This window comes from Nannobrachium achirus (genome assembly GCF_963921795.1).
Source record: "Nannobrachium achirus genome assembly, chromosome: 7".
Classification (NCBI taxonomy): Eukaryota; Metazoa; Chordata; class Actinopteri; order Myctophiformes; family Myctophidae; genus Nannobrachium; species Nannobrachium achirus.
The window spans coordinates 31,854,379-31,881,444 of NC_137816.1; the positions used below are offsets into that span (position 1 = coordinate 31,854,379).

At 42.9% G+C, this 27,066-nt stretch overlaps 1 protein-coding gene across 1 annotated transcript in view; it reads right to left on the reverse strand.

Annotated features, from left to right (window-relative positions):
* unc13c (unc-13 homolog C (C. elegans)) overlaps positions 1 to 22,031 on the reverse strand; it is a gene marked incomplete at both ends in the record, with an annotated part of 262,328 nt that extends 240,297 nt beyond the window's left edge. The window contains 3 exons of the mRNA XM_080729663.1: positions 114 to 160; positions 1,638 to 1,660; positions 17,870 to 22,031. Of these exons, the coding sequence (XP_080585789.1) occupies positions 114 to 160; positions 1,638 to 1,660; positions 17,870 to 22,031 (4,232 nt within the window). The remainder of the gene's footprint in view (positions 1 to 113; positions 161 to 1,637; positions 1,661 to 17,869) is intronic.
* Between the last annotated feature and the right edge of the window lie 5,035 nt (positions 22,032 to 27,066).

A 27,066-nucleotide genomic window follows, 5' to 3' on the forward strand; every position in this document is an offset into this window, starting at 1 on the left:
ACAGGAGCATCACGCCTGTAGCATCTCTGCTATAGCACCGGTGCGCGCTGGTGTGCACCCAATGAGATCGGGTGGGTGTGGGGTATAGGGATGGGGGGGGTAGCACCACTCACCCTCCTGTCTGTATGCCAAGTATTTTGGGATCCAGGACATTGCGAGTCTGCAAAGAGAAGAGAGACGTTGCACAGTGACATATACAGTACAGTGCAAACAACACAACGTGCTACAGTGCAAGTACAAACACTAAAGGGCAAAATGACAAGCAGAACAGAAATGTACTGTTGGGGGGAGGAGTGGGGGGGGGGGCATACAGCTGAAAGATACAGTAAGGCTAGGAGGTCAATTTAGCGTACAAGCGAGATAAAACCATAGTTGTGAGCCGAGAAAGGAAGGACTGCAACACAGGTGAGTGACCACATAGTGGTTGTAATTTCACGGTGCTGGGGACCACACTGGGACTGTAAACACTCCCGCTTTCTCAGGGTAGAAGGCGTGTTAACAGGTGCACCTTGACCACTTCCAACCTCGTTTTTTTTTTTTTTTTTATCCAAATGGTAAAAAAAAGAAGCTATTTCAAAAACCACCTGCTATTTAAAAAAAATAGCCGGTGTGCAAGCTCAGAATGTGTCGCGCTGCATTGGGGAAGAAGAAACAATTCAAAGTGACAGCAGGGTTTGCTAACAGACACGTGCAGCATTCCTTAATGCAGTGGTTCTCAACCTGTGGGTCGGGACCCCAAATTATTTGCTTACCCCAGATGATTAGCTTAATGTGAAACACTGTTTTCTCACTCAACAGTAAACAAACCAACATACAGTATAAGTGTAAAGAGGGTATCTGCACATTTCGAAAGTGACAATTTAAGGACTTTTTTTATACCTCTAAAATGAAAAATTAAATATTGTTGTGAGCATGAAGATCTGCTATTTTCACAATAGAACAGTGATATACAAAATATAATGCCTCAACTCGTCAGGGTGGGGCGGTCCCCAGTTAAAATATGATAATTTTGGGGGTCGCAGCCTGAAAAGGTTGAGAACCACTGACTTAATGCAGAGGTTCTCAAAGTGGGGTCCCAGGGGTCATGGGGGGGGGGGCTTCACTGTGAGCTTGTACATGATGAGATCATTTTGCATTAACTACATTTTCATTAACACACATCTTATCATCTGGGGATCCCTGACACAAAAGCTTTTCAGATGGGGGGTCCGTGGCCAAAACATATCAAGGGGGGGGGGGGGGGGGGTTTGAGAACCACTGCCTTAATGGTTTCAGTGGAATTGTATCCTGTGAACCTGTTGTATGCACAAATGGACCCGCACGTGTACAAGCACAAACAATGTGCATCACTTATAGCTACACAACACACACACACACACACACACACACACACACTAACGTGGAGAGGCACGTATGTATACACACATGCACATCCAATCACGGGCACGTGCACACGCACCCAGATGCTCTGATGCACACACACACACACACACACACACACACACACACACACACACACACACACACACACACACACACACACACACACACACACACACACACACACACACACACACACACACACACACACAATCACATGAGCATGGGGGATTCATGTTAAAACAATTATTGGAAACCTGAGAATCCAAAGCACTGCTGTCTGAAAAGACAAGAAGAGGAGGGAGGAAGAGGGAGAGAGAGAGAGAGAGAGAGATAGTTAGGAAGGAAAGGCCGCTTACATGATTTTTACATGGTAAAATCCTCAGTGTTTAAAACAGAGTGTACAAATGAAACCAAATGGACCTGTGCCTGTAAGTGTGCTAAAGTAACACAGGATTTTACTGTGTAAGTCAAACACTCGACTCTAAACTCTAGCAAAGTACAGTACAGTGCAGTGACACAGTTTTGTTTTGCCAAACTAAATTATGCAAAAACCAGTCAACACGTGTCCCAAGGCACGAGGGCCACAAATAGATTCCTCAGTTAATGACTGGAATAAAGGAAGATCTGTGCCGCATAAATAAAGTAGGTCCAAATCAATACAGTAGGAATACTAAGCACCGCCATTGATCACAAACAGCACATGACTCAACGGCCACATAACCGTGAAGACATGGGGCATTAGGTAAGCTTACAACTCTACGCAACAGTATCGCTTTGCCTTTGAAGAGGCAAACTGGACAGGCGTGTTAAATAAGCCACATCACACAGGTGTAATTACCCAGCTATTGATCTGTGGATGATAGATGCCGGCCTGATCGCAACAGAACGTGCTGCACACTGGAAATATCTGCTGTTGGATATAGGTAAAGTACAGTAATTGCAACACAAACACTGAGGCATGTCAGGAGTCTGGCACAAACCCTGCAGCAACAGTTTCCGATGCAGTTTCTTTCTTTCTTTCTTTCTTTGACTGCCATACTGACAGACTGCACTGCCTCCAGGGATATTAAAATATGACTGATCCTGGCACTAATTGTTTGATGCTGCATTGTAAAATGTCAACATTACCGAGGGGAACAAAACAAAACAGGCTGGCAGTTCTCAACTTCTGTGAAAGGCGGCTGACTTTTTATTACAGAAATCAACATTTTTGCAGACGTTTGCACAAAACCACCACAGCGAAGTGTTCACAGCCACACTTAAATAAAATAAAAAGAAGTAGGAAGAAAAGAAGATTCAGAGATATATGTGGGTGCGAAGGGCACCCACAGATATCTCCTGCTAAGCCACTTAGAGCACACCCAGAACCACATAGAGCCATCTGTACAAGCTAGCTGTGGACTGTAGCCCCGAGGCTATACCGCGCAAAGCACGCAGGACGAGATAGGGGAGATAGGCCTACTGTAGTGCAGGTGATGATATAAAGGTCGTTCCAGAGTGGGGCATTAAATCTGCGGAATAAAAATGTAATCGATTGGTAGAAGAAACTTGGCTTGTGCTGTGAGCGGTGTGTGTTGAGATAGCGGCCGGCGCAGTAAATCCTGCAGCTGGCTGTGGTGACACGCATGGTCAGCCAGCACATTGACCCCCGGCTCACTGAAGCGGCAAATCCTGCACATGGCTGATAGTGTAGCCAGGTAGCACTATACCGAGCCATCCAGCCCACAGACACATACTGTAGACCGTAAAATCCTCAATCTTTATTTGACTCAGAGTCTGAGAGATTGTCCAGTTGCAATATCAAAATCACTACAAAGTATCGACGATATATGAAGTGTGGGCCTAGGAAAATATGATTTCAAATCAATATCACAGTTATTTAAGTTAATGATTGATTGATGAACATGAAGATGTGTGTAAATAGCCTATATATAGCCTAATATCTACAAGGTGAGCTTGTAGAGCAGCTATTTTCACAATGTTGGTACGCCACCATTGTTCAATGAAGTGAGACATATATATATTTTAAACCTGGTTCTCAATTTTTCGATTAACCTACATGAGCAAGATTAAATTGTTTATTGTTTTTAAATATTGATTTAGATTTTATCCATAAATCAATTAAGCAGGAAATAACTGAGGACTGTTTTACAATGCAAGGCAAGTATGAGTGCAGCAATGTAACCATAAGGAATCACAAATGGAGCAAACAAGTCATTTCTTGACCACAATTCTGGGCCATTAATACAATTTAAAAAGAGTTTTCTTGTGAGTGCACACACACACACAACAACGCACAGGGACATGCAGAGCACACAGCGAGCGTGAGAAATGGTGATGTCGAGGAGAGAGTACAGACATTACATCTTTGTACTTCTCATTGATTGGTTCGTACGTGATAAACAAAGGAAACGTTCTCCCTCAGAATCTAACAAACAGATTAACTGTCACTGAAACAACAGCAGGTGTGCGAAGACAAATGTGGATATGGATTTGCTGAGGTTTCATTAGTTAAGAAACACATTCAGCTGGTGGATTCGAAAACGACACCATGCTATTTCGGTAAAAAGAATCATCAATTCACTGGTATAAAAACGGTCTGGTTTGCTTTTTGGGCAGAGTGGATAGCAGGCCAAGATCCCCTGTGGAGTCTCCAGTTGCAAGTCTTGCACCTGAAGTGAAAAATTCAGCAGCCCAGGAAAGCGTTATGAGCATCAACTGTGAAAGCATTTGCCAAGCATTACTTTGAATTTCAACTTGGTAAAATGGTATCCTCTCTCAGAAGAACGAATTGAGTCATAAGCGTATAGTGCTATTAAAATGGCAATGCTGTGGAACCTGGCTCTGCTGAATAAAACAACAGCACGCAGTACATATATAAACCCACAGACTATACCATTTCCCCACCACACAGCGAGTGATGCATAGGGGTTTGTCGTCATCCACATCTATCTATCCTCTTCTCTTGTGCCTATTCTTTCGACTCTGACTAAACAATTGTGGCTGAGGCAAGCTGATGTCAGATGGCATACTTAGTTCGATTTCAACAGAAAAGAGGCACCCCTCTGGGCATGTACCAGGAATAGAACCATAACACTCTGCATCCCTGCACAAACCAAGCAGGTTATACTGTAATGTGACACAGATAATCTAATCAACTCTTAATCTAATCGGTCAACATTCTCTCTATTTTGCGTTTATCCTGAGTGAAATGGTGTTTGGCAAGAATAGCTGAGCTTACCAGATGCAGTGATGCAGATGTAGCTATGGAAGACGTACAGTCTAATTTTGCCATTGCCTCCCTGTCCAATCTTTAGTGATCCATAAGCACTGTGTGTGCAATGAACCAATGAGCCGCACAAATCACATGTTCAGTGGCAAAGCCCCACCACACAGGCCGGCAGCTTCTTAAGCCAAAATGTGATTTTTATAAATACCATACTTCACCTACAAGTGCAAAAATGCTTCACAAGAACAACAATAGAGGATATAAGCGTGACATCATCATCGTACCCGGAGGTTATGCGGGAATGCCTACTGAGTGGCAAAAAAATCTGATTGCATTAAACCACGTTGGTAGCACTTTACGACCTATGACCTGTTTTATGACCTGTTATAAATCATTTATAAACATTTATAAGCAGTTTATAGATGAGTAATAAACATGAACAAACTGTTTATTGACATTTGTAAATGTTTACCTAAACATTTATAACTGTTTCTTCTTCTTTATGCTTTTGGATAGTGTCGCTGCACTCAATTCACTAACAACCAATTTGTGATCCGACGTGCAGCGGTGTTGCGCACAGTATTCAATCTACAAACACAACCCGTCGTGCTGCACAGCGCTGTGAGATGTGCAAAGTGATTTATTATGAATCATGCTATACTGTATGTATGTGATGTTATAGCCTACAACTGGCAGCAGAGAGGAAGGTAATAATAATTATGAAATAAAGGTATGTAATCAACATTAAAATTATTATATACTCCACTAAATCAGCCCATCAATATTTGCAAATAGAAAGGGGGGAAAACAGTTTGTTTTACCACATATATTATTTTTTTCTTTTTATCACAGATGCCTATGTCTTGTAAGGCAGTCTGTCTTGGAGTTCCAGTAAGATTGTTTTACTCAATCTGAATTTGAATCAAATGCGAGCGTCTCTGCGTGCGTGTGTGTGTGTGTGTATGTAATCCGCATATCTCGAGAACCGTTCGTCCCACCGGTTTCAGATTCGGCACGCGCGTTCCCTGCCGCGGCACAGAGTGCAGTGCCCGGCCTTGACCCAACCCGATGCGCGGTTTTCCAGAACGGGCGCGAAACGTTCGGAATCTCCGTATGCGGAGATGATTGTTGACATCGGGCTGTTCCGGAGGAACCGGCGTAAGCGCTGACTCATTGTGACATCACTCCATAAAAGGCTCTGACATCACGTAAGCCACATTGAGTCAACAAAAAATGCCATGGTTACGTATTGAATGACATCAGTTCTGATGTTCATATATGGCCATAAATGGACACAGGCAAACGGTCAAAACGGGTCTCATGACAACAGGTATAATGGGGTTTGCATTAAAAGGTAGGGCAGTCACAGAGATCTACATATATGGGCATAAAATGGACGCCCGTATGCGGAGCTGCAGAGATCTCCATATATGGGTATAAGTGGACACAGGCAAACAGATGGTCAAAACGGGTCATATGACAACAGGTATAATGGGGTTTGCATTAAAGGGTGGGGCATTCATTCCCTATTTCAAATTCGGCACACGCGTTCCCCGCCGCAGCAGGTAGTGCAGTGCCTGGCCCGATTTTCCGGAAACGGCACGAAAGTTTCGGATTCTGATGTCTGACATCAGTGTTTTCCGGAACCGGCACTATGTCTGCAGAGATCTCCATATATGGGGATAAAATGGACGCAGACAGACAGATACAGATATCTCCATATGGGCATAAAATGGACGTAGACAGACAGATAACTCCATATATGGGCATAAATGGACACATGCCAACAGATGGTCAAAACGGGTCCTACAGAGATCTCCATATATGGGCATAAAATGGACATAGACAGACAGATATCTCCATATATGGGCATAAATGGACACAGGCAAACAGATGGTCAAAACGGATCCTATGACAACAGGTATAATGGGGTTTGCATTAAAGGGCGGGACATTCATTCCATATTTACATCGTTCCCGAGTTGGCCAGGTCGCCGACTAGACCCTCGGCCGCCCTAGCCTTTCATTATATGTTCTGGCCCGCCATCAAAAAATTGGCCCAAGGCCAAATCTAATTGCCGACCCCTGGTCTATGACATATCTGTGGCGTATGTGCCCGTGTTTGGTTATGTTTCAGCCTGATCCAATAGCCATATCATAAAATATTTAATACACATAAATATTTCAAAACATTTTCACAATTTGTGAAGAAGAAATTGCAAGGAGTTCCTTCTCCTTCCTTGGCCTACTGACATCTGGCACTGATTCGTCCGGCATTTGCAAGATTAGCTGACTGACAGAGCCTTTTCTAGACGGCTTGCCTCCTACTCAGCCGCGCCCTAAAAAGAGTCTCTTTTCAATGTAATTGCCAGCGCTGGTTCAGACTATGGTGCAGTGGTCCGTTCTGTGACGTCATGGATACAAAGTCAGCGGTTCCCAACTACTGTGGATCAGGGCCCACTTGGAAATCTAGAAAGCCTTTGGCAGGCCACTCATCTGACCACAAGTTAATTGGTCAGATGGGTGGGCCACAATCATGTTTATTTTAATGATTAATCTGGCAATTGTGTTCCATTGGATCAATGGAACCAACATAGTACCAGTAAGACTCCCTAATCGGGGGATAAGCGACCGTCAGGTCGCATACTTGGAAGAGATGAACACAGCTTCTTTAGCCCCATGGTCACTGAACTAAAATATTGGTCCCGATCATCACAAGCCACACAATATTTCCATTTTCATACTAAAATGGCTTTTTTCAGAGAGACAAATCAAGGAATAATCTATTTTATTATCAACATTTCTCTGTCCCAGCTACAAATTCTCGTGGGATCTAGCACCAGTAAACATCGGATGTCTGCGAGATCAGACGGCGCCCACTTAGGAGACCATTTGTAGGTTTTGTGTACCATTTCACCTCTAGTGGCACCAACTGGGATGACATATATGCCTAAATTACAGTAACCATCTTTTTGGGGCTTTTTTATGTCTTTATTGGATAGGACAGCAGGCTGACAGGAAATGGGGGGAGAGACAGGAGTGACATGCGGCAAAGGACGTCCGGATCAGGAATCGAACCGGCGACGCCGTCAGGCATCAATACCTACGTGGCAATGCCTATGTGGTATGCACCTGGACCAGTAGGCCAGAGGGCACCCCATACAGTAACCATCTTTGGTTCTTTTTTCCAGAAGGTGGCATAAACATTTCCTGTTCCAATAGCTTTGTTTGATTGGCTGAGCAGCAGATTTGAACCGAAAACACACAATACCTTCACGAGCCAATCAAATTAAGTTATGAGAATCTGACCGGGAAACAGGAAGCACAGGTATATCACCTTCTGGGAAGCGTGATAGTAAAAGTGCCTCAAAGTGACTACTGGTTAATCACAGCATGCCTTTTCCGGGACTTGGTACAATCTAGTTGCATTTCACTATCACACTTCTGGCGTAAAGGGGGACTGGCCTACAGGTTGGGAAACATTGATATATAGTGCAACAAGAGCTGCAATTGGCCTACGTTGGTGGAGACAGACATAAATACTCTACTGTACATACAGAGATAAAGACAAACCCTGTTCTAGACAGCCTGATCTTCAGTCATGGTGTGAAAAGACTCATTTAAATCCATAAAATGCATGTACAGTATCAGAGCCTTGTATAAGAGAGTTCTGCCAATGCGGGGTCAGAAACAGCGCCAGTCACGTGGTTCATGTAACTCGAAATGTCACTTTTCCCTCATAGACTTCAATGCATTCTGTAAACTTGTCACTATTCGCCAATAGACGTGTAAGTAGAAGACCTGGCCCCATGAAGTGAACGGAGTTGGCGCGACTCTCCAATAGAGGGCTCTGGCATGTATGACATCAAACATGTACCAGTGTCTCATTAAGCATCTACCTAAATCTCCCTGAATCTGCCTATGTCGAGCAATATCTCAACAAACTGCGACAGCATTGAAGAAGAAATAGGATGTTTTCATTGCATAACTACGTTTCTAATACTTTTTAGAGGTTTACTATTAAATCACATACCATAGTTAGAAGGTTATTGTCGATTTACAGTGGCTACAATAACTCGGATGATGATGATGATGATGATGATGATGATGATGATGGGAAACTAATATCTGTCTAAATGTATTCTTCCTGTATGTGGTATTGATCAAACCTGCTAAGGTTCACGTGTCAGTCAGCAGAACGTTGACAGAGAAGCTGTATTGTTGTTGTGAATGCAGACAGCTTTGTCAAGATTGGTACAGAGGGCCACGTCTCTCAGTCAGCCTGGGGTTCTGGCCTGTCATATCATTTACATCATATCAGGACAGTCTGAGCATCTGAGAGCTCTGCCTAGGGTTTAGACACTGACTTGTGAACAGTGATGGAAAAAAACTACTCACATTCCTAAAAGTAGCGATAAAGCCTCTAGATTGTAGCATTGTGAACATCAGGAGGCAACATCAGGACAGCAGACATTGGCGACATATATTTGAAGGTTTTATTTCCTGCCACTTCATTACAATTTATGAACCATATGTCCCTTTGTTTGCTCGTGAAACATTATGTATCACATTAAATGATGGTTAAGGTTGGTTAAGAGAGAGCTATCCCTTATTTATTTATTTCATCAGCTCACATTCCTCAGAGTGACTCATGCACTTTGTACAGTACGTTTAAGTGTTCAAGATTCAGTTCATTTGACCAATCGGTTTCAAGATGCTCTCTCCCTTTAACAGGCCTCACAATGATAGTAGAGGTTCTCCAATAGAAAGCACTTAAGCTCATTGCATTATGTAACGGCCTTGGCAAGGCCCACAAAAGGCATAATTATGTGAAACTGTCTGTTTTTTTATGAGTGAAAGCGACTGGAGGGGAAGGCTCACTGATAGAGAGAACTGAAGCTGACACGTACCATCCAGGTGAGAATATTCACAGCAGTTAAAAAAGAAGCGAATTCATTCATTACTCAAGTAAACTAGACAGGATAGCCAGGGGTATTGTGTACTCCCTGTTTTGTTTTTCTTACATAGATACATTGGATGTCATGTCTCTTCTATCAGCTTTGAGCATGAACTGTGCGGCGGAGACTTTATCCAATGCCGGAGGCAGGCAGTCAGTCGACAACGTGGAAACCTCTCAACTAGAACCACAACCACAACGGATCTGTATCTTTCATTGCCACACTCCCAGATATGGCACAGTAAGCATAAAAAAGGGTCTGCCTCTCTGGATCCCCCAGGAGCAAAGCAGCAACTTCACAAGCGGCAGACCTCTATAAATATTCTAAGTAAGGCTGACCTGGTTACAGTATGCCCTTGGGAGTGCGAATTAGCATCTGAATACGGACTGTGCTGCTATGTGCTGAGTGAAGACAGGCCCTGACAGGGAGTCACAAGCACTCCTGACTCCCGCACAACCTGGACCCGCCCCCGGTCCCGGAATGGCCAGTGTGCTGCCAAACACGAGCACGGTAAGCGTACATTAGTTGAGAGAGAGAGAGAGAGAGGCGACTGGAAGGCAAAGCAAGAGACAGTAGGACATGAGTGGGGAAGAGACAAAAAACAAGTGTGAGAAGAGAGGATGGGGCAGAGTGCTCCACTCTTGAGTCTCCTATAAATTAGACATGCCGCGCTGTCATCAACCTAGAAGAGGGCAGGGAGCACTGCCCTCACACCCAAATCTTATCTGGGCAGACAGCTATAAATGTACCAAAAATAACACTTAGGACCCGTTGATGTATTTATCTGAGAAAAGGATCACAGCTGACCCGAGGACAGTTTGTCACGTATAAAGGTCAAGCTGAATTCTAAAGCAGTGCTTTCACTTCTAATGCCCAAAATGCTCTGAGTCAAGCCCCGAGTCAACCCAATGCCTTTCCAAGGGCTATACCATCTATCCAATCAAGTGAAGAATGTATTCTCACTGCGTCGAGATGCCATGAAATGTTGTCATTGAATCCCTGGAGGACACTACAGTCTCATGTGACAAAGAAAAGGTGGTCCTTAAGACATATGTGTCTAATGAGAGGCCCGGTTATGTGTTTTCTTTACCCAGTACCTCATTACTCATTAGGTATTTTCCTGCCGTTGAACAGCAGCAACCAAACGCCATGCATGATTTATGCATTATGGTCATGTGATCTCACTACTGGTCGTAGATCAATGAAAACTTACAGCCCCCCTCCAGTATTTATTTCCCTTTGTGTGTTTTTCCATCTCTTTAGTGTTTTGCTGAGGCATCATTCCAGAGGCATTATAGAGGTTATTATAATCTTTTTTCTAATGTAAATAAAGAGTGTTTTGAGTGTGAAATTCAAAACTTTAAGACAATATTTAAACATTATAAAATAATCCCAGACAGGTGCCCTGTCGGCGGGGTCCGATCATTGTGGCTCGCATACCGGCCCGGTCTTTAATTGTTCTGCCAATGGTCACAGATGATTATGGTCACCAAGATTTGTTGCGTGCACTGAACTTATCGTTTACTTTATGTGTCTAAAATTTGTTAAACTAAACAAATAAACTAAATTGTAATAACCAAAAAAGAAAGGCTGAAAGATAATTTATTGACCACTTTTTGAGGCTAAAGGCAAGTCAGAAATGTTGGTGAAATTATGGATTAAGATCTACGGCAGGGATGAAGCAGGCACTGGCGCCTATTTTATAGAGCAAGGGGTAGCAATGTCTCCCCCTAAAGGCCGGGAGGGGTAGCCCGGCCCCCCCTCCCGCATTGACCCCCGCCCCCCGCGGACTGCCGAACACACATGAGTTCAACAGGACTCTCGTCTGTCGTAAAAATAAAAAGTACACTTTCGCTACTCACCAAAACAAAGACGGTTCTAAGATGTTGAAAGCCTACTTTCCTCAAAAGGGCTAGATTTCCGGTGAAATATTTTCTTTTCTAGCTAAATAGTGTATTTTAGTAGGCTTTCAACTCCTCTAAACCGCCTTTTTTTGGTAAGTAACGAAATTGTATATTTAATATTTGCTACAGACTATAGTGAACATGAGGGATTGACACAGAGCTTCTGTGGACACTTTGGAGATAAGTAGTTAAAACTCGGAAGAAGTTTCGCGACGAATATGGCTAACAGAACGTCAACTTTAGGAATTTGGATGGCTCAGATGGAGGAGGAATTGGGACAGGAATGGAGCAATAAACGGTGAGTTAATATGAACAGAACTGACTGCCTGGAGTTGTCAACATAGCCAATGTGAAGCCCCAAAGACACCCAAAATAATATTGTGAAAGGAAAAATATGATTTAATAAAGGAAAGCCGACTTTATACCCGAAAATAGCAGTTTTGGCCGACTTTATACACGAAAATACCAGATATTTTGCGGCCGAGATCTCACCCAGTTTTGTGCTCCCCCTACTGGTGACAACATTAGGTGCTGGTGGAAGCAGGGACCCCCTCTACATATTGTGTGATGCATATTTTCATCGATATCATAGATAGATTCATAGACTTGTTTGACAGCACTTTGACAGTCATCAGTCTATGTTGGATTCATGTTAATGTGTATTTTCACATTTAACCACTTAAATCGTCGATCTTTGTAAACTTGACCTTTCACTATGTACTTGGTCTGCTCTTTTTTTACCTCTACACCAAACCTATTTGCCGAAAATAGCCGATCTACAAGCCCTCAATGCCTCGCAGTGCGAGACGTTGAGAGCTTGTTGTAGATCTTCTATTTTTGGCTAAATTCTCCTTGGAATAGGGATGCGAGGGTTCAAGTTGTTAATTTAAAAGAATTATCCTATCGCACAAGGATTTGGTGGCCCCCCTCTAGTAACTCTAAGGACCCCCTAGGAGTCCCGGACCCCCTGTTGAAGACCCCTGATCTAGGGTAAATATTAATATCCACATTAAGTCAAGGGCCTAACAGTAATCCACATGTCTTGGGGTTTATTGTTTTATTATACTTTGTCATACGACGTGACAGAGTGTGTCACAATTATATACTGTATAATATTACAGAAGTAATACGTATTAATATGTTCCGGTTCTATGTCAAAAACACAATTAAGTTGTTAATCATAATTATTTGTGTGACAATTAATCGTCAAGTAAAATGCCACAATCGTGACAGTGACAGCCCTAGTCGTTGCCCTTGCCGTGGTCCTGGACAGCCAGCTATCATTCAAGGCACACATTGCATCACTCACCCGGTCCTGTAGGTTCACACTCTATAACATCCGTAGAATGAGACCCTTCCTCATCCAGGAGTCAGCCCAGCTCCTCATCCAAACATATGTCATATCAAAACTTGACTACTGTAACTCTCTCCTCACTGGCCTCCCGGCATGTACACTTAAGCCTCTTCAACTGATCCAAAATGCTGTGGCACGACTGGTCTTCAACCATCCAAAATTCTCACATGTCTACCCCTTCTCTGCTCTGAATACAAAACACTGATACTGGCACTTCAAAGCAGCCAAAGGTATGGCTCCTCCATACCTCCAAAGCCTGATCAACACCTGGAATAAACTACCTGTCGCACAACAGACTCACTCCCTAGCTTCCGCCATCGCCTGAAGACTCACATCTTCAGACTCCACCTACTCGCTAACCCCTAATGACCATATTGAAAAATAGATCGCATTTTTTAGGTTTTACGGTATATAAAGCTTTTTTACTGATTAGTTGCTCGGTCTACCTACGTTATTTAGTCTAGATTGATATTTCTATTCATTTGATGTATTGATGTAGCTTATTGTATTGATGTATTACCTTGCTTATTGTAATTCGCTCTGGATTAAGAGTGTCTGCTAAATGCCTAAATTGTAAATTGTATATTGTAGTACTAGTCATATGATGGAGTATGAAATGAATTAACCATTAGAGTGAACCACATTTGTCCTGAGAGTCTATGAAAACCCTGCTTAGAGGTTTACTCACCATGTTAAATTGGTGTTGTTCCCCTACAGGATAGCCTGGCCCATAATATATCACATTAGTGTGTTGCTTTGCCTACAGGTGCACTTTGTATATCTATACAACACTGTATTGTACTACCCTCACCTGCTTCATTGAAAATGCCCAAGCTTGCAGTAGCTGTAAGCTGTTCCACTTGTAGGTCAACGGCCTGTTTGGTTTTAAATAAGGGAGGAAATTCCCTGGCTGGGACCCACCATTGCTAGTACGTTATTCCACATGAAAGCGTTTTCTGCCTCAATGAATGAATGCTAACATAAGTATATGTTATGCATCCATTTCTGTTCAAACACATCGCCACGGCACAAATACTACAGAGGCACTAGATTATTAGTTATTTGGGTGTATTATTTTCTATATATAGTTTAGTTCAAGGTTTTTGGGAAAGAAATCAAATTAAAAATACAATTAAAAAATAACACAAATCTTCTCTTCTGGGGGTCCCTGGCCAAAATACCATATCAATTTGGGGGTCCTTGACACGAAACAGTTTGAGAGCCAATGGTTTAAAAGAAGCTTGACTGCCCCAAGAGAAAGCACCACATATTGAGAGCATGTACAGTACAGTATGTGTATGTGACTATAATGGATATTGTTGCTGGTGAATGGAATTCTTATTATGTCAAATTCTTAAATGTAAAATCCAATGGATCCCATGTTAATATCATTTTTGTTGATAAAAACCTCCACAGACTTATAGCAAAATAGGCGATCTTCAAGCACACGTCATGATACGATGTGTTGTGAGCTTGCAGATCTGAATTCTTTACTACTTTTGTGTGTCTAAATTTACAGGGATTTTTTTTTTAAAGGGTTGAAGACAAAAAGGTTTCTGCCCGACAGTGACAATATAATATATTATATCAAATTGTTCATACTCGGTGATACTGCCTGCAAACCCCCTATGATGGTCAACACCAGGCTTGTTCTGCATTTTTACTTTATTCTAAAGAATTGATGGTGGTTTTAGGGACAACGGTTGCAGTAACATTATACTTATAGACAAAAATCCACTCATCCTAGACAATTTGCCCTCCTGGCCCCCAAACTGTGGAATAAACTCCCTGTCGCACTGACTCACTCCCTAGCTCAGACTCCACCTAAACCCATAGCACTACTGTAACACCCCCCTTCCCTCAATGACCATACATGAAGCTAGATAGCATTTTTAGGTTTTAGAAACGTTTTTTTACTGATTAGGTGCGTGGTAGGGATGTCACCGAATAATCGATTTTCGAATATTCGTTAGATTAATCAATATTCGATTTTAATATTTCATAATCGAAAATTTTTTTTTTTTTCGTTTTTTTTTTTTTTTTAATACTATTTTTTGGCTTAGTTAGTTAGTTTCAACCAAAATATAGAATATAGGCTAACAATAGTATTAATGATAATAGTAAATGGCCATTGATTTATTATTCACACCAGCACCAACTGTAAACTGTGTAGAGTGAAGGAGCACAGCAGAGTGGCTGCCTGCTACACACTCCCCTCCCCCTCCTGTCTCAGACACAGGTGTGATTGATTCAGGCTTGATTGTTTGGTACTTGGTGGCCATCATCAAAGAAAAGGGAAAACAGCGTCCTCTGTATTGTAAAGCATCACAGAATCTGTTCTTGAGAGATTAGGTGAACAGTACACTGGCACACTAAAAAGAAAGATGAAGAGTAGTAGTTAGGCTACCAATTACCTGAAGAGCCATGTTGTACATATGTAAATGTGCATTGAAATCCAGTAAAAAAAAAAAGAAAAACAGAAGATTTTTTTTTTTTTTTTTTAATAAAAAAATAATAATAATTAATTATCGATTTTCGAATAATATTCGAATATTGCTATAGAATAATCGATTTTGATAAAGGTCCATTTTTGACATCCCTTGCGTGGTCTACCTATGTTATTGTTTTTTTCTAGATTGATATTCCTATGCATTGTTATATTGTTGTTGATGTACTGACATATTATCTTGCTTATTATAATGATGTATTACCTGCTTATTGTAAGTCGCTTTGGATTAAAAGGGTCTGCTAAATGCCTAAATTGTACTTGAAATTGTAATTGTAATACTTAAAAGACCAAACATAAGATCACAAACCTCACAAAAAACAACAACTCTACAAACCCCCAACTTGCTACAATGAAATCCAACACTATGTGAATACAAGTCTAACCTTGACCTTAAAGGGGTATTTCGGTCAAAAACGACTTTCCTACCTTTCAAATGATGATTCGGGAAGCTTCTGGGTTGATCCAGGTGTTGTTTGACCCATAGCAGCATTTTGTTCCATTTTCGATTTTCTCCCCTGCACCCCACGGCTCCAAAACGGCACCTTTTGGGTCGTTCCGTAATCCGGTTATTATTCTCGCTCAAAATTCACTTTTCTCGCTCGATCTCAGTCCCTCATACTGTTGTTAGCATATCCGAGCTACACCAGCTCCTGGTCGCCGCCATGTTTGTTTACAAAAAGCTCAACTCTGAACTCAGGCCAACTAGAGAAACACTGGGAAATCCCGTTTTGTATCGCGTGATCGGATTTCCCAGTGTTTCTCTAGTTGGCCTGAGTTCAGAGTTGAGCTTTTTGTAAACAAACATGGCGGCGACCAGGAGCTGGTGTAGCTCGGATATGCTAACAACAGTATGAGGGACTGATACCGAGCGAGAAAAGTGAATTTTGAGCGAGAATAATAACCGGATTACGGAACGACCCAAAAGGTGCCGTTTTGGAGCCGTGGGGTGCAGGGGAAAAAAATCGAAAATGGAACAAAATGCTGCTATGGGTCAAACAACACCTGGATCAACCCAGAAGCTTCCCGAATCATCATTTGAAAGGTAGGAAAGTCGTTTTTGACCGAAATACCCCTTTAACCAAGGCAGCGACCTTAAAAAGGAAGTCCTCTGAGCAAAGACATACAAATTGCTTGTACCAGTTGAACAAAGCCTGGGGTTCCCAAACTTCCCATACATTCCAAGACACTATACAGCATATTGCCAACATCCCTACAAAGCAATAGCAAAACATTGTTATTATTGTGCTATTACTGATAGAATGGAAGAAATAGCAGAGATAATATTTCAGTGCAATGCCATGTATATAATAATATACTATAGTACTAGTCGGGGATATCTTCAGAAATAGTGCCATATCCTGGAACACATTCCTTACCAAAAAATGTCTTCACCAATGTGTTTGTGTAGTAAGTAACACATCCCACAAAGACTGAAATTCAGTTTCTCTAGGAGAATCCGTTACAGCTGCTGAAGGTTGGGGTCCCATTAAATTAACTATACAAGATAAAACATACCAAAATAGCATGTGAGGGGTCAAACTAGGGGTTTTTCATGATTCTGAATCCATTGCAAGCTTTTGTTTTGCATGATAAACATTCCTTGGGCTAAAAACGGACCGCCAAAACTATGGTTTAGTGAGTCATCACTTTTCACAGTTTTGTGGGAGCCGCCTTTACCCCAAGGAATGTTTTTCGTGCAAAACAAATGATTGCAATGGATTCAGAATCATGAAAGACCCCTAGTTTGACCTCTCACATGCTACTTAAAGCATATTTATTTTGGTGTGTTTTTTCCTGTATAGTTAAGTTAATGGATAAACTTTCATCAGCTGTCACGGATTCTCCTAGGGAAACTGAATTTCAGTCTTTGTGAGATGTGTTACTAGACACCTTTACAAACACATTGGTGTAGAAATCTTTTCGTAAGGATTTATTCCAGGACTTTTTAAGATATCCCCCGACTATACATAATAAGCCCTGATGTATCAGGGGATTAATAGTGTGGTTGCTATAGGCAGCACACTACTGTTCTAGGTCATTTTAGCAAAATAAAACATGTTTTTTGTTAACCTTTTCTGTAACCCAATAAGTCATTTTTCTGTCCCTTTTCTGATATATAATGTCCAATCAGACAGGAGCAACATCACAATATGTAATATAAATGGCAAGACAGAATTCATCAAGAAAACAGCACTTTCTAGTATAAACCCATAAATTACAAGTGTGCAAATGGCTTGCCACATGAAGGAGAACAACGTCTTGTATGTATTTGTTCTTCTTCATGTGTGAGGCCCAGACGGAATTAATTCCTCAGCGGATTCCTCACGGCTCACGTCGCGTTAGTGCAACCACACTGGCAATTTCCCAGAATTGCACTTTTCTAGTTATTTGTCATTATTAACTTCTCGTTATGATGCAGCATTGCTTACTGTATTCAAAGAAAACAATGCCATGGATGCATTTGCTGTATAAACAAATCAGTACATCAGAATTGCACACAATAAAACTAGTAATAAGGAGAAAACAGTCTTACCCCCTGCCAGGATCTGCTGCTCCAGTTCAGCCATCTGTTTCCTGTAGGCCCTCAGTGCTGCCTCCTTAAACGTGGGCCGGATTCTCTTCTTGGGTGGAGCCTCGACAGGCTTCTCTTCCGGAACATTTTGGTTTTCATCCTCGACTTGCTGTTCCTCCACCTTTTCAGGTGGAGGAACCTCAGTGGCCTCAGTGGCCTCCTCTGGTAACTCCTCGAGCTCCTCTAGGTCCTCCTCATCACCTTCTTCATCCATCCCCTCCGTTATGTCCTCGTCTGGATCTTCTACATCCACATACTCCACCATGGCATCGTATTCGGCTGTGTCTTCGGTAATTGGGTTCTCGTAGTCCTCGCTGTACTCCTCCTCATACGGCGCATCCAGATTGGAGTCGTACTCCAGAACTGCTGCCTCGGTGGGTGCCTCAAAATCCTCTGATGCCTCGAAATCCTGAGAAGCCTCATTGGGTGGAGAGGTGTCAGTAGTGTCATCTGGTATATCATAGTCCTGAGAAGTCTCATACTCTTGCAGAGCCTCTTCTGTGTCCTCTGTCTCATTGGCATTAGTTTTGTTTTCCAGGTTAGCTAGTACCTGCTCCATCACTTCAACATAGTCAGTCTCATCATCTCCTGGCTGTTCCTTAGCTACTGCTTCTTTTTTCTCTTCCTCCGCCTTGGGCTCTGTGTAGACTTCTGAGTCGACAGTCGTGCTGGGTTCATTGGCATTAGAGATGGACGGGGAGCGGAAGCGTCCCATGAAGGAAGGAGTTGTATTGGGTGGAGTTGTATTGGGTGGCTCTTCAGTGGGTGTGGGGGCACCCGGAGTGGACTTCCACACAACCGCCATTGCTGACTTGGCCCTTTGTAGTGTAGAACCAAAGCCAAACCCAAAGGACTTCTCACTGAGATCTATGCTGAGCCTGCTGCTCCAGGTCTTGGGTACTTCTTCTGCTTTTTCTGTCCGGATTTCACTCTGACTGCGGTACATGGTTGCAGACTTAGTCTGGGTCTGATGAAAGCTATGATTTACATCAATTTCAGGGAATTTCTCCTTGGGAAGTGTTTTAGAGCCTTCCTTCTGAGCTCCTTTAGGTATCTCTTTAGCTACTTTAGGGGCTTCCTTACATGCCACTTTAGGGGCCTCTTTAGATGCCACCTTAGGAGTCTCTTTAGGTGCTACCATAGGAGCCTCTGTAGGGGCTACCTTCATAACCTCTGTAGGTTCAACATATGGGGGTTCAATAGGGGCCACATAAGAAGCATTCATAGATTGTACTTTAGGGGTCTCCTTAGAAGCTACACTTGGGACTTCCTTAGGTCCCTCTTTAGGGGTCACAGGGGTCACTGCAGTCTCTTTTGCAACAACCTTTATGCCATCCTTAGGAACAACTTGAACAGGCTCTCTAGAAATAACCTTAGGAGATTCTTTAGGGGATTCTTTAGGGGATTCTTTGGGGGATTCTTTAGGGGTTATAGCAGGACTCTCTACTGGGGTTATCTTAGGGCTCTCCTTAGGTGACTCTCTAGGACTTGCTTTAGGAGTCACAATTACGTTATGTTTAGAGGTAACTTTCATGGCCTCTTGAGCAAGGGCTTTGGAAATTACTTTAACTGACTCTTTAGAAGTGGCATTTGTCACTTCATTAGTTGTGATTTTAGGACTCTCTTTAGCTGAAACTTGTGGAGATTCTTTAAGTGCTACTTTAGGAAGCTCCTTTACTGACTCTTTAGGGGATGCTTTTGAGGAAACTTTAGGTGCAGCCTTGGCTGAAACCTTAGGAGTTTCCTTAAGTGATACTTTTGGAATTTCCTCTTTAGGAGCCACCTTAGTAGATGCTTTATGGGTAACTCGGGAGGCCGCTTTAGAGGTTTCTTTAGATGTCACTTTAGAGGTTTCTTTAGATGTCACTTTAGATGTTTCTTTAAATGTCGCTTTAGTGCTTTCTTTATTGGTACTTTTTGAGCCCTCTTTAGAATGACGCTTAGATGGTTTGTGGACAACCTCCCGCTCTGAAATTGGAGGTATGATATGGGTAGTGATAGGTGGTAGGACAGTGTCTCTGTCAAGCATCATGAAGTCTTCATCCCCTTCAAATTGCAAGTCAACTTCCTGGCACTTAGTGATGTTCTCTGGGAAACCAGGTATGGTTGAAGGGTCAAAGGGGCTGCTGACCTCTATAGAGGCCTCCAGGCCAGAGTCAGCACCTTGCTCCAGGTGATGCCAGTCTTTCCAGGGAGAAAGGTCAGCCTGCAAAGAGAGCTGAGAGCCACTGTAGTGACTTCTGTCCCCAGACATGCAGACCAAGCCATTGCTCACCCCACTGTCGATAGTTTCAGTTGTTTCCATCTCGTTATGCTCTGTGTATGGTGGGTTCTCCTGGCTGAGTGGGTGGCTGGGGCTGGCATACCAGGAGGACGCCATGTCCTCTTGTTTCCTCTGCCATAGCTCCTGATCTGAGGAGGAGATGAGGGAGCAGCCATTGGCCCGTGTGAAGTACTGGCTCTCAGTGAATTCTTCAGAGTATGACTGACAGAGTTTTGAGCAATCAGATTCGGAGCGGCTGAGTTTAGGGGTGGAAAAGTCACTGGAAAGCCAGCCAGGGGTCAAATCAGAGTAGTACGCCTTTCCTTGTTTATCTGGGTCATCATAAGTGTCATCAGCATAGTGAACAGAGCCTGAGTACCCTGCTTCATCACTTCGGCTATGATCATGGGACCTCCTCTTCTCTGATTTGCTTTTGTGAACAGGCTTTGGAATCACCATTGCATATTTATTCCTACTCAACTCATCTAGCTCTTTATCACTGTCCATTGAGTCCCAGTCATCACTCTCTACAACCTTGTCCTTCCCTGAGACTTTCATATCCATGCTTTCATAGGTTTGCGAGGAGGACATCGCTTTGTCTTTTCTCTCCTTTCCTTCATGGGTTAAACTATCAGTGGTGACAGTTATACCAGTCCCTTTAAGTTTATAGCATTTTTTCAAGACAATGTCCCTTTCTTGGGTTGTTGCAAATATAACTATAATAGGTCGAGGTTTTGCATTGGAACATTCTCTTTGTTGTCCTAACCTATGTGCTAGCTCGATTTTGATAGTTTTATGTGCATCAACAAAACCCATTTTATCTTTCAGAATTCTATATATGACACTCTCTGTTTTCTCTGGCCTTTCCTCGGGAACATTGAGGAACCTCAGTGTTGAGTTGTTGGCCTGGTGGCTGATCTGTTTAATGTAGTCATGAATGTCACGTGTTTCCCTTCTGGACTGGACAAACCCTGTGCGGAGTTGCTCGATCTCACTCTGCACGACTTCTACACTGCTAGAAATTTCATCGATGGAGCTCTTAAGGGCATTCACATGGCCACGAAGCTCGGTCAGCTCCGTCTCTATCTGACTGATCCCCTGCAGTTCCTTGAAGATCATCTCCATGACATCCTGGGTCTGGGTAATGCATCCTGTGGAGGAGGAACCAGGCTCCAAGGTGGAGCTCTTCTGTTGCCTTCCAGCACGATCAAGGGACTTGCTCCGCATCCCCAGAGTCTTTCTCCAGTTGCTCACCTCAGAGTCTGAGGAAACACACTCCTGACTCTTCTTCCATTTCCTCAACTTACGGAGGGCACCCAGCCGGAGCGTGTGCAGGCTGGACCGCTCCACCCGCTCACCCTCTGAGCTACCATCAGAAGGAGCCAAGCTGATAAGGCTCTTCCTGTTCCGTCTCACTGGCATTGTGTGAGATTTATGTTCATCCAGTCTACGGACAGGCTTGTTCTCACTCAGAGAGTCACAGTAGCTGCTGTCAATAGAAAGAACCTCCGGACAGAAGCTTTCATTATTGTTTGAAAGAAGAATGTTCTTGGGGAGTCCGTTGGCTATTGCTACACGATAGCTGAACGTGGGTGAGAGCGATGGAGAGTCGGTCTTGCCGTCGTCTTCCTCAAGTGATATGTTACGTGCCGAAGAGCATTTGGAGATCTTTTTAACGGTGGTCTTCAGCGTGGTGGAAACGTTTGGAATAATACGTGCGTGCAAATCGGTGGTCAATTTAGGCTCTTTATGTTCGCTACTCGTTTTCTTCTTTATGGGATTCGCCAATTTCTTTGTAAACATTCCTTTGCAAATCTTTTCAATGTAAGATGATATGGTTTGGATTAGGGCAGAAACCATGGAGGGCAATCCTGTAATGTTTTCTATTTCGTCCAGTGAAGCTACGGTTGGCTTGGAACGCAACGTTGGTGGGTCAGGCACTAACGACCTGCACGTGTTGGATCTCAGCTCAGATTGACTCAAACCTCAGTTGGATTAAAGACTCACAAACACTATTAAATCCAGTGGACCTCCAGAGATAAGGTGCATTGCTCTGAAAAAAAGGGAAAGAATATTTACGTTACACTTTATACAAACATAATTTCCTCATGCCAAAAAAAGTCAACAACAAACTAATACAAATCACAAAATCCACCATATATAGAATCATTCAGGAACCGTCAGTGCAATGAATCAATAATACATGCACATGCATACATGCGCTATATGGCTATTGGCTACCATTTCACAAAGGGCAGCCTTCTAAAGTATATAACTATTTGAGAGACAGATGAAAATACTCTTCACCCAAAGCCCACACATTGTCTTTACATTTGTCATTGCCCATAAACTCTTGAATGTCACAGGCATCCCACCAAATGCTACAGAGCATCTTGGCACCCCATTAGTGGCCTTGGTACTAGGGAGGGGGGGGGGGAGAGAGAGAGAGAGAGAGAGAGAGAGAGAGAGAGAGAGAGAGAGAGAGAGAGAGAGAGAGAGAGAGAGAATAGCGGGCTAGGAGAGACAGAAAAGAGGCAGTGTCTGTACATGTGTGTATGTGCATGTGTCTGTCAGCCTCAATAGAGCCACTGGTCTCAATGACATAACCACTTTCTACAGCAGGAGATGGCCAATTATTTTAATCACTCCATTACTCCAATTCTCTGTTAAACACAATCCCTGTACAAAGCACAGGCCGAACCAGTGGTTCAACTTTGGGTCCTGGTCCCCCTTGTTCGAGCGGTAAAGATCACAGGGGTGGGAGTGTTTGAGTCACAAAATAGTAAAAAATAGTCTACAGAAGTTTCAAAATTAGTGAGAATAATAGATCTATAAGCTCACAGTGCTGTGCATATAAGACGGGAAGTACAGTATAGCCTATGTTCCCTATTTTCAACTGTTTTTATTTTGTATTTGTGACACTTGCTTTGGCAATGTAAACGTTTGTTTTCTCATGCCAATAAAGCTCCTTTGAATTGAAATTGAATTTGAAATTAAATTGTGTGAGTGAGTGAGTGAGTGAGTGAGTGAGTGAGTGAGTGAGTGGGTGAAGTAAAACAATGTGCAAACACAGCAGCAAGATTCGTGAGCTGCTGTGATAGGAGAAGGATATCAAATGGAACCCAACCACCTTAAAAACCATTGTGTACATGTACATCCCTGCTCTGCCTGCACGTAACCGTGATGCATGAAAACTGTTTTCACCTGTACATATTTTGTTCTGATTGTATTGTATTGTGTACACTTCTGCTTTGACAATGTAAACGTATGTTTTCTCATAGCCTGGGGCCAGCCTATAGGGCTTAAGTGATTAACATGTTTGACAAACCTGTGTGTGTGCGCATAGAGACTCGGCTTGGGTCAGATATAAAAAAGGGGAAACCACCAGGCTGAGCTACTGTAGCTCTGTTCTACTTCTTGGCAGCACTGTCATTTTTCTCCACTATGACCTTCAATAAGGAGGGAGAATGTGCCTGGGAGGGATTTTAAGATGTTGATAATAATGATGCTGCTGATGATAACGACCACGATGAGCTGAGGATGACAATGACAACCACGATAAAGATGAAGATAGCGATGATGATGCTGATGATGATGAGGTTTACTGTAAGCCATTTGGATTTCTCCATGTCTCTCATAACTGTAATGATTCAGCATGCTGAATCATGAGTGTCACGCCTATTAAGCACAGCTCGTCGTCCGGGGACACCAAGAACACTGGGGGCTCACTGGGGACAACAGAACAGCAGCTGGGGGACCCGGACGCGTGGTGTCGAACCTCAAACAGCTTATGGTGGGGTGGGATGATGGGAGGGTGGGGCTTGTATTTGTTAAAGATTTGATCTGTCAGTGAAGTGAAACGAGAGTTATTTATTGTGCAGAGGATGGGACAGCTGCTCCACATTAGTGCTGGGCTTTAGAGCCCAATGCAGCAGCCTCTCATAACCACAGAGGCATGCTGGCTTCAAATGAGCTGTGAAACATATAGCGTCACAGTTAGCCCTCACTGCCGGCCTCTGAAACAGGACCAGTGGCAGACACATGTACTCAACGCGCCAGTCAAAATATAGATACTCCTGGTCAAAACTTGCACCACTTCAAATGAAAGTTGCTCAATGAAGTTTGTACTTAAAGTGGTTAATTCATAATGTACTTTTTCCCTTCCTAGACATAGTGGAGTGGAGTAGTGGAGTAAAAAGTACAATATTTGTCTTTGAAATGTAGTGGAGTTAAAGTGTCCAAAAATACAAATACTCAAGTACAGATAGTCAAAAAGTGTACATTAGTACAGTACTCTAAGTAAATGAACTTTGTTCACCACTGGTTAGCCTTTACAGCCCGGGTTTTGAAGCTGTACCAGACATTAGCAAATGGCCCTTAAGGCTGGGTTTGCCAGCGTGAACCACCTTCTGCCAGCACTGTAAACTGGACTGAATCCAAGAAACTCAGGATGCATTTCTCAGCCTCATGTTTTTGAGGGTTAAGACAAGCCCTGGGGTTGAATGTTTCCTGCAGTCAACTTTAGTACAGCTACTGTACAATTTACAACTCAGCAATTAAGCACAGAGGTTCTCAACCTGTGGGCCGGCGGTGGCCAATGCTTTCAAGATTTCCAAGTGTGCCCTGATTCAGAGAAGGTTGAGTAGGCTAACACTGATTTAGCACAGTGGTGCTCAAACTTTTACATGTGAAGGACCCCCACACTGGCCGTGGACCCCCATCTGAAAAGGTTTTGTACCAGGGACCCACAGATAAGAAGATTTCTAAAATAGAAGATGTACAAGCATATCCGACTTCTTCCACCGCAGAGTCGGGCCGATACTGTTTAGGTGACTCTCCACCAAACAAACTACTTCAGACTGGCAGTCTGTGGCAGTCTGTGGCATTTAGTTGGCACAAACTAAGCACAAATTAGATTTACCGACAGAACATTGTTTTTGCGCATGCAAAGTAGTCTGAAACGCTGCTCTGTCAGTGTTGCCAGGTCAGCTTATTATAAGCTACTTTGGGCTTGTTTTCCTTCCACAAGTAGCTTGTAAATATTAGTTGCGCGTTGCTTTTGTTTGGGCTTGCTTCTGATGTTTAGTTGCTTACTTGGGTTTGCTTTCAAGATTCTTTTTGAAAATAGCTGATGTAACAATGCTCACATGGTGAAACTTGTCGCTTCTTTTGGGCTTGTTTTCATAGACCACGGGCCCGTTTCACGAAAGCAGAAATAAATAAGTCAGGATTTAAGCCAAATCCAGGTTTGACAAAGCCTGTTTCATACATCCTGGTTTATTCCGTTCCACTAATGCCAAGCCACGCTGAGAAGGAGCAACTTTGTGGAGCCAGAATCGTAAAGCCAGGCTGAATGCGCGCTCACGTATTGAATATCGTGCAAGAGAGCAAGGACGGAGAGGCGGGGCACTGAGGACGCAAGTCTGAAGCCTCACATGAAAAACAGACAGGCCTGCTGTGAAGCTATGGAATAATCACACCTACACAGGCTGTTATATTGCTCTTATCGCTAACTTAATTGAAAACACCCTTGCAACATTGTCAGTCATTTTTTATAATCTCAAGAACTTCAGTAATATATTATCAAACATCTAAACAATATGACATACTGTATAGTGTGCAGAGTGACAATGACATATCACATGAGTCATTATGAAAAAATTATGATCCATGGTCACACATTATTTATTTCAGTAAATTAATTAAATAGTAATTGCCTGAGGGGGTGTGCACAGTATATGAGGGATTGAATGTAGGAGTCTCAGAAGTAATGTTGGAGAACCCAAACGTATCAGTGATGTCAATCATCTCCAAATTTGGGCACTGTTTCAGCATGCAGCAGTTACCATGGCGGCAGTATCAGTGATGTCAGTCATCTCCAAATGTGGACATTGTTTCAGTATGCGGCTGTTACTATGGCCCAAATTTGGGCACTGTTTAGTATCAGTGATGACAGCCATCTCCAGATTTGGGCACTGTTTCACCCGTTTATGCCCATATGGTGTTCCGTGTCCACTGTCCAGGTTTCACAGTTTATGCCCATATACGGTGTTCCATTCCAGTCTGTGACGTCAGTACTATGATGTCAGCATACAGACAGACATTTGGTAAATTAATAGTTAGATTGATTATGTTCTATTATATTATCACACAAAGCGATACACAGTATCGATACACAGCATCTCTAAAGTCATGTCATCAACATGGATCTGTCCCATTTCCCATATTCCCTCCTGATTGGCTACGATTGCCTTCTAATGTTTGTGTATGCGACGTGACGGTCGCTTATCTCCCGATTAGGGAGTCTTACTGGTTTTAATGCAGGGTTAAAATGAGTCCATACACAAACATACAGGTAGGTATTGAATTAACTGTGTTACGATTGGAGTCATTGGACTAACTGCTATTTCACAAAACTTGAAGAACAAGGCACTGGATTAATAAAGTTTGGCTGTTAGCCTGGTCCGGAGCAAGCAAACTTCAGAGCTAAAAAAGAGCTCCATGGTAACTAATGTGGAATTGCTCTCATGAAACAGAGTCAACCCGTGGGCACGGTGATAGTACCAACGCCAAGTGTCTCTTGCCGACAAGCTACCAACGGCAGGTTTTCAGCAACAGACACTTTCCGACTTCTTCTGCCACAGAGTCGGGCCAATATTGGCGCGGTGGAGAGCTGGCTTTATGGGATTGAAGTAGAGTCACGTAAGGTGAGTTTTTTCAGACTGTGGCGGAAAATGGGACAATTCAAAAGCTTCTGAATGTTTAATTATTATTAAGTGCCTCAAACACTTTGACCACATCTGACACCCGTCAATTATCATCCACTTGAAAACTCAATTCCAAAAAATATCTCAGATAGGTCTGTAGTTAATTAGATAGTTGGGGAATTAACATG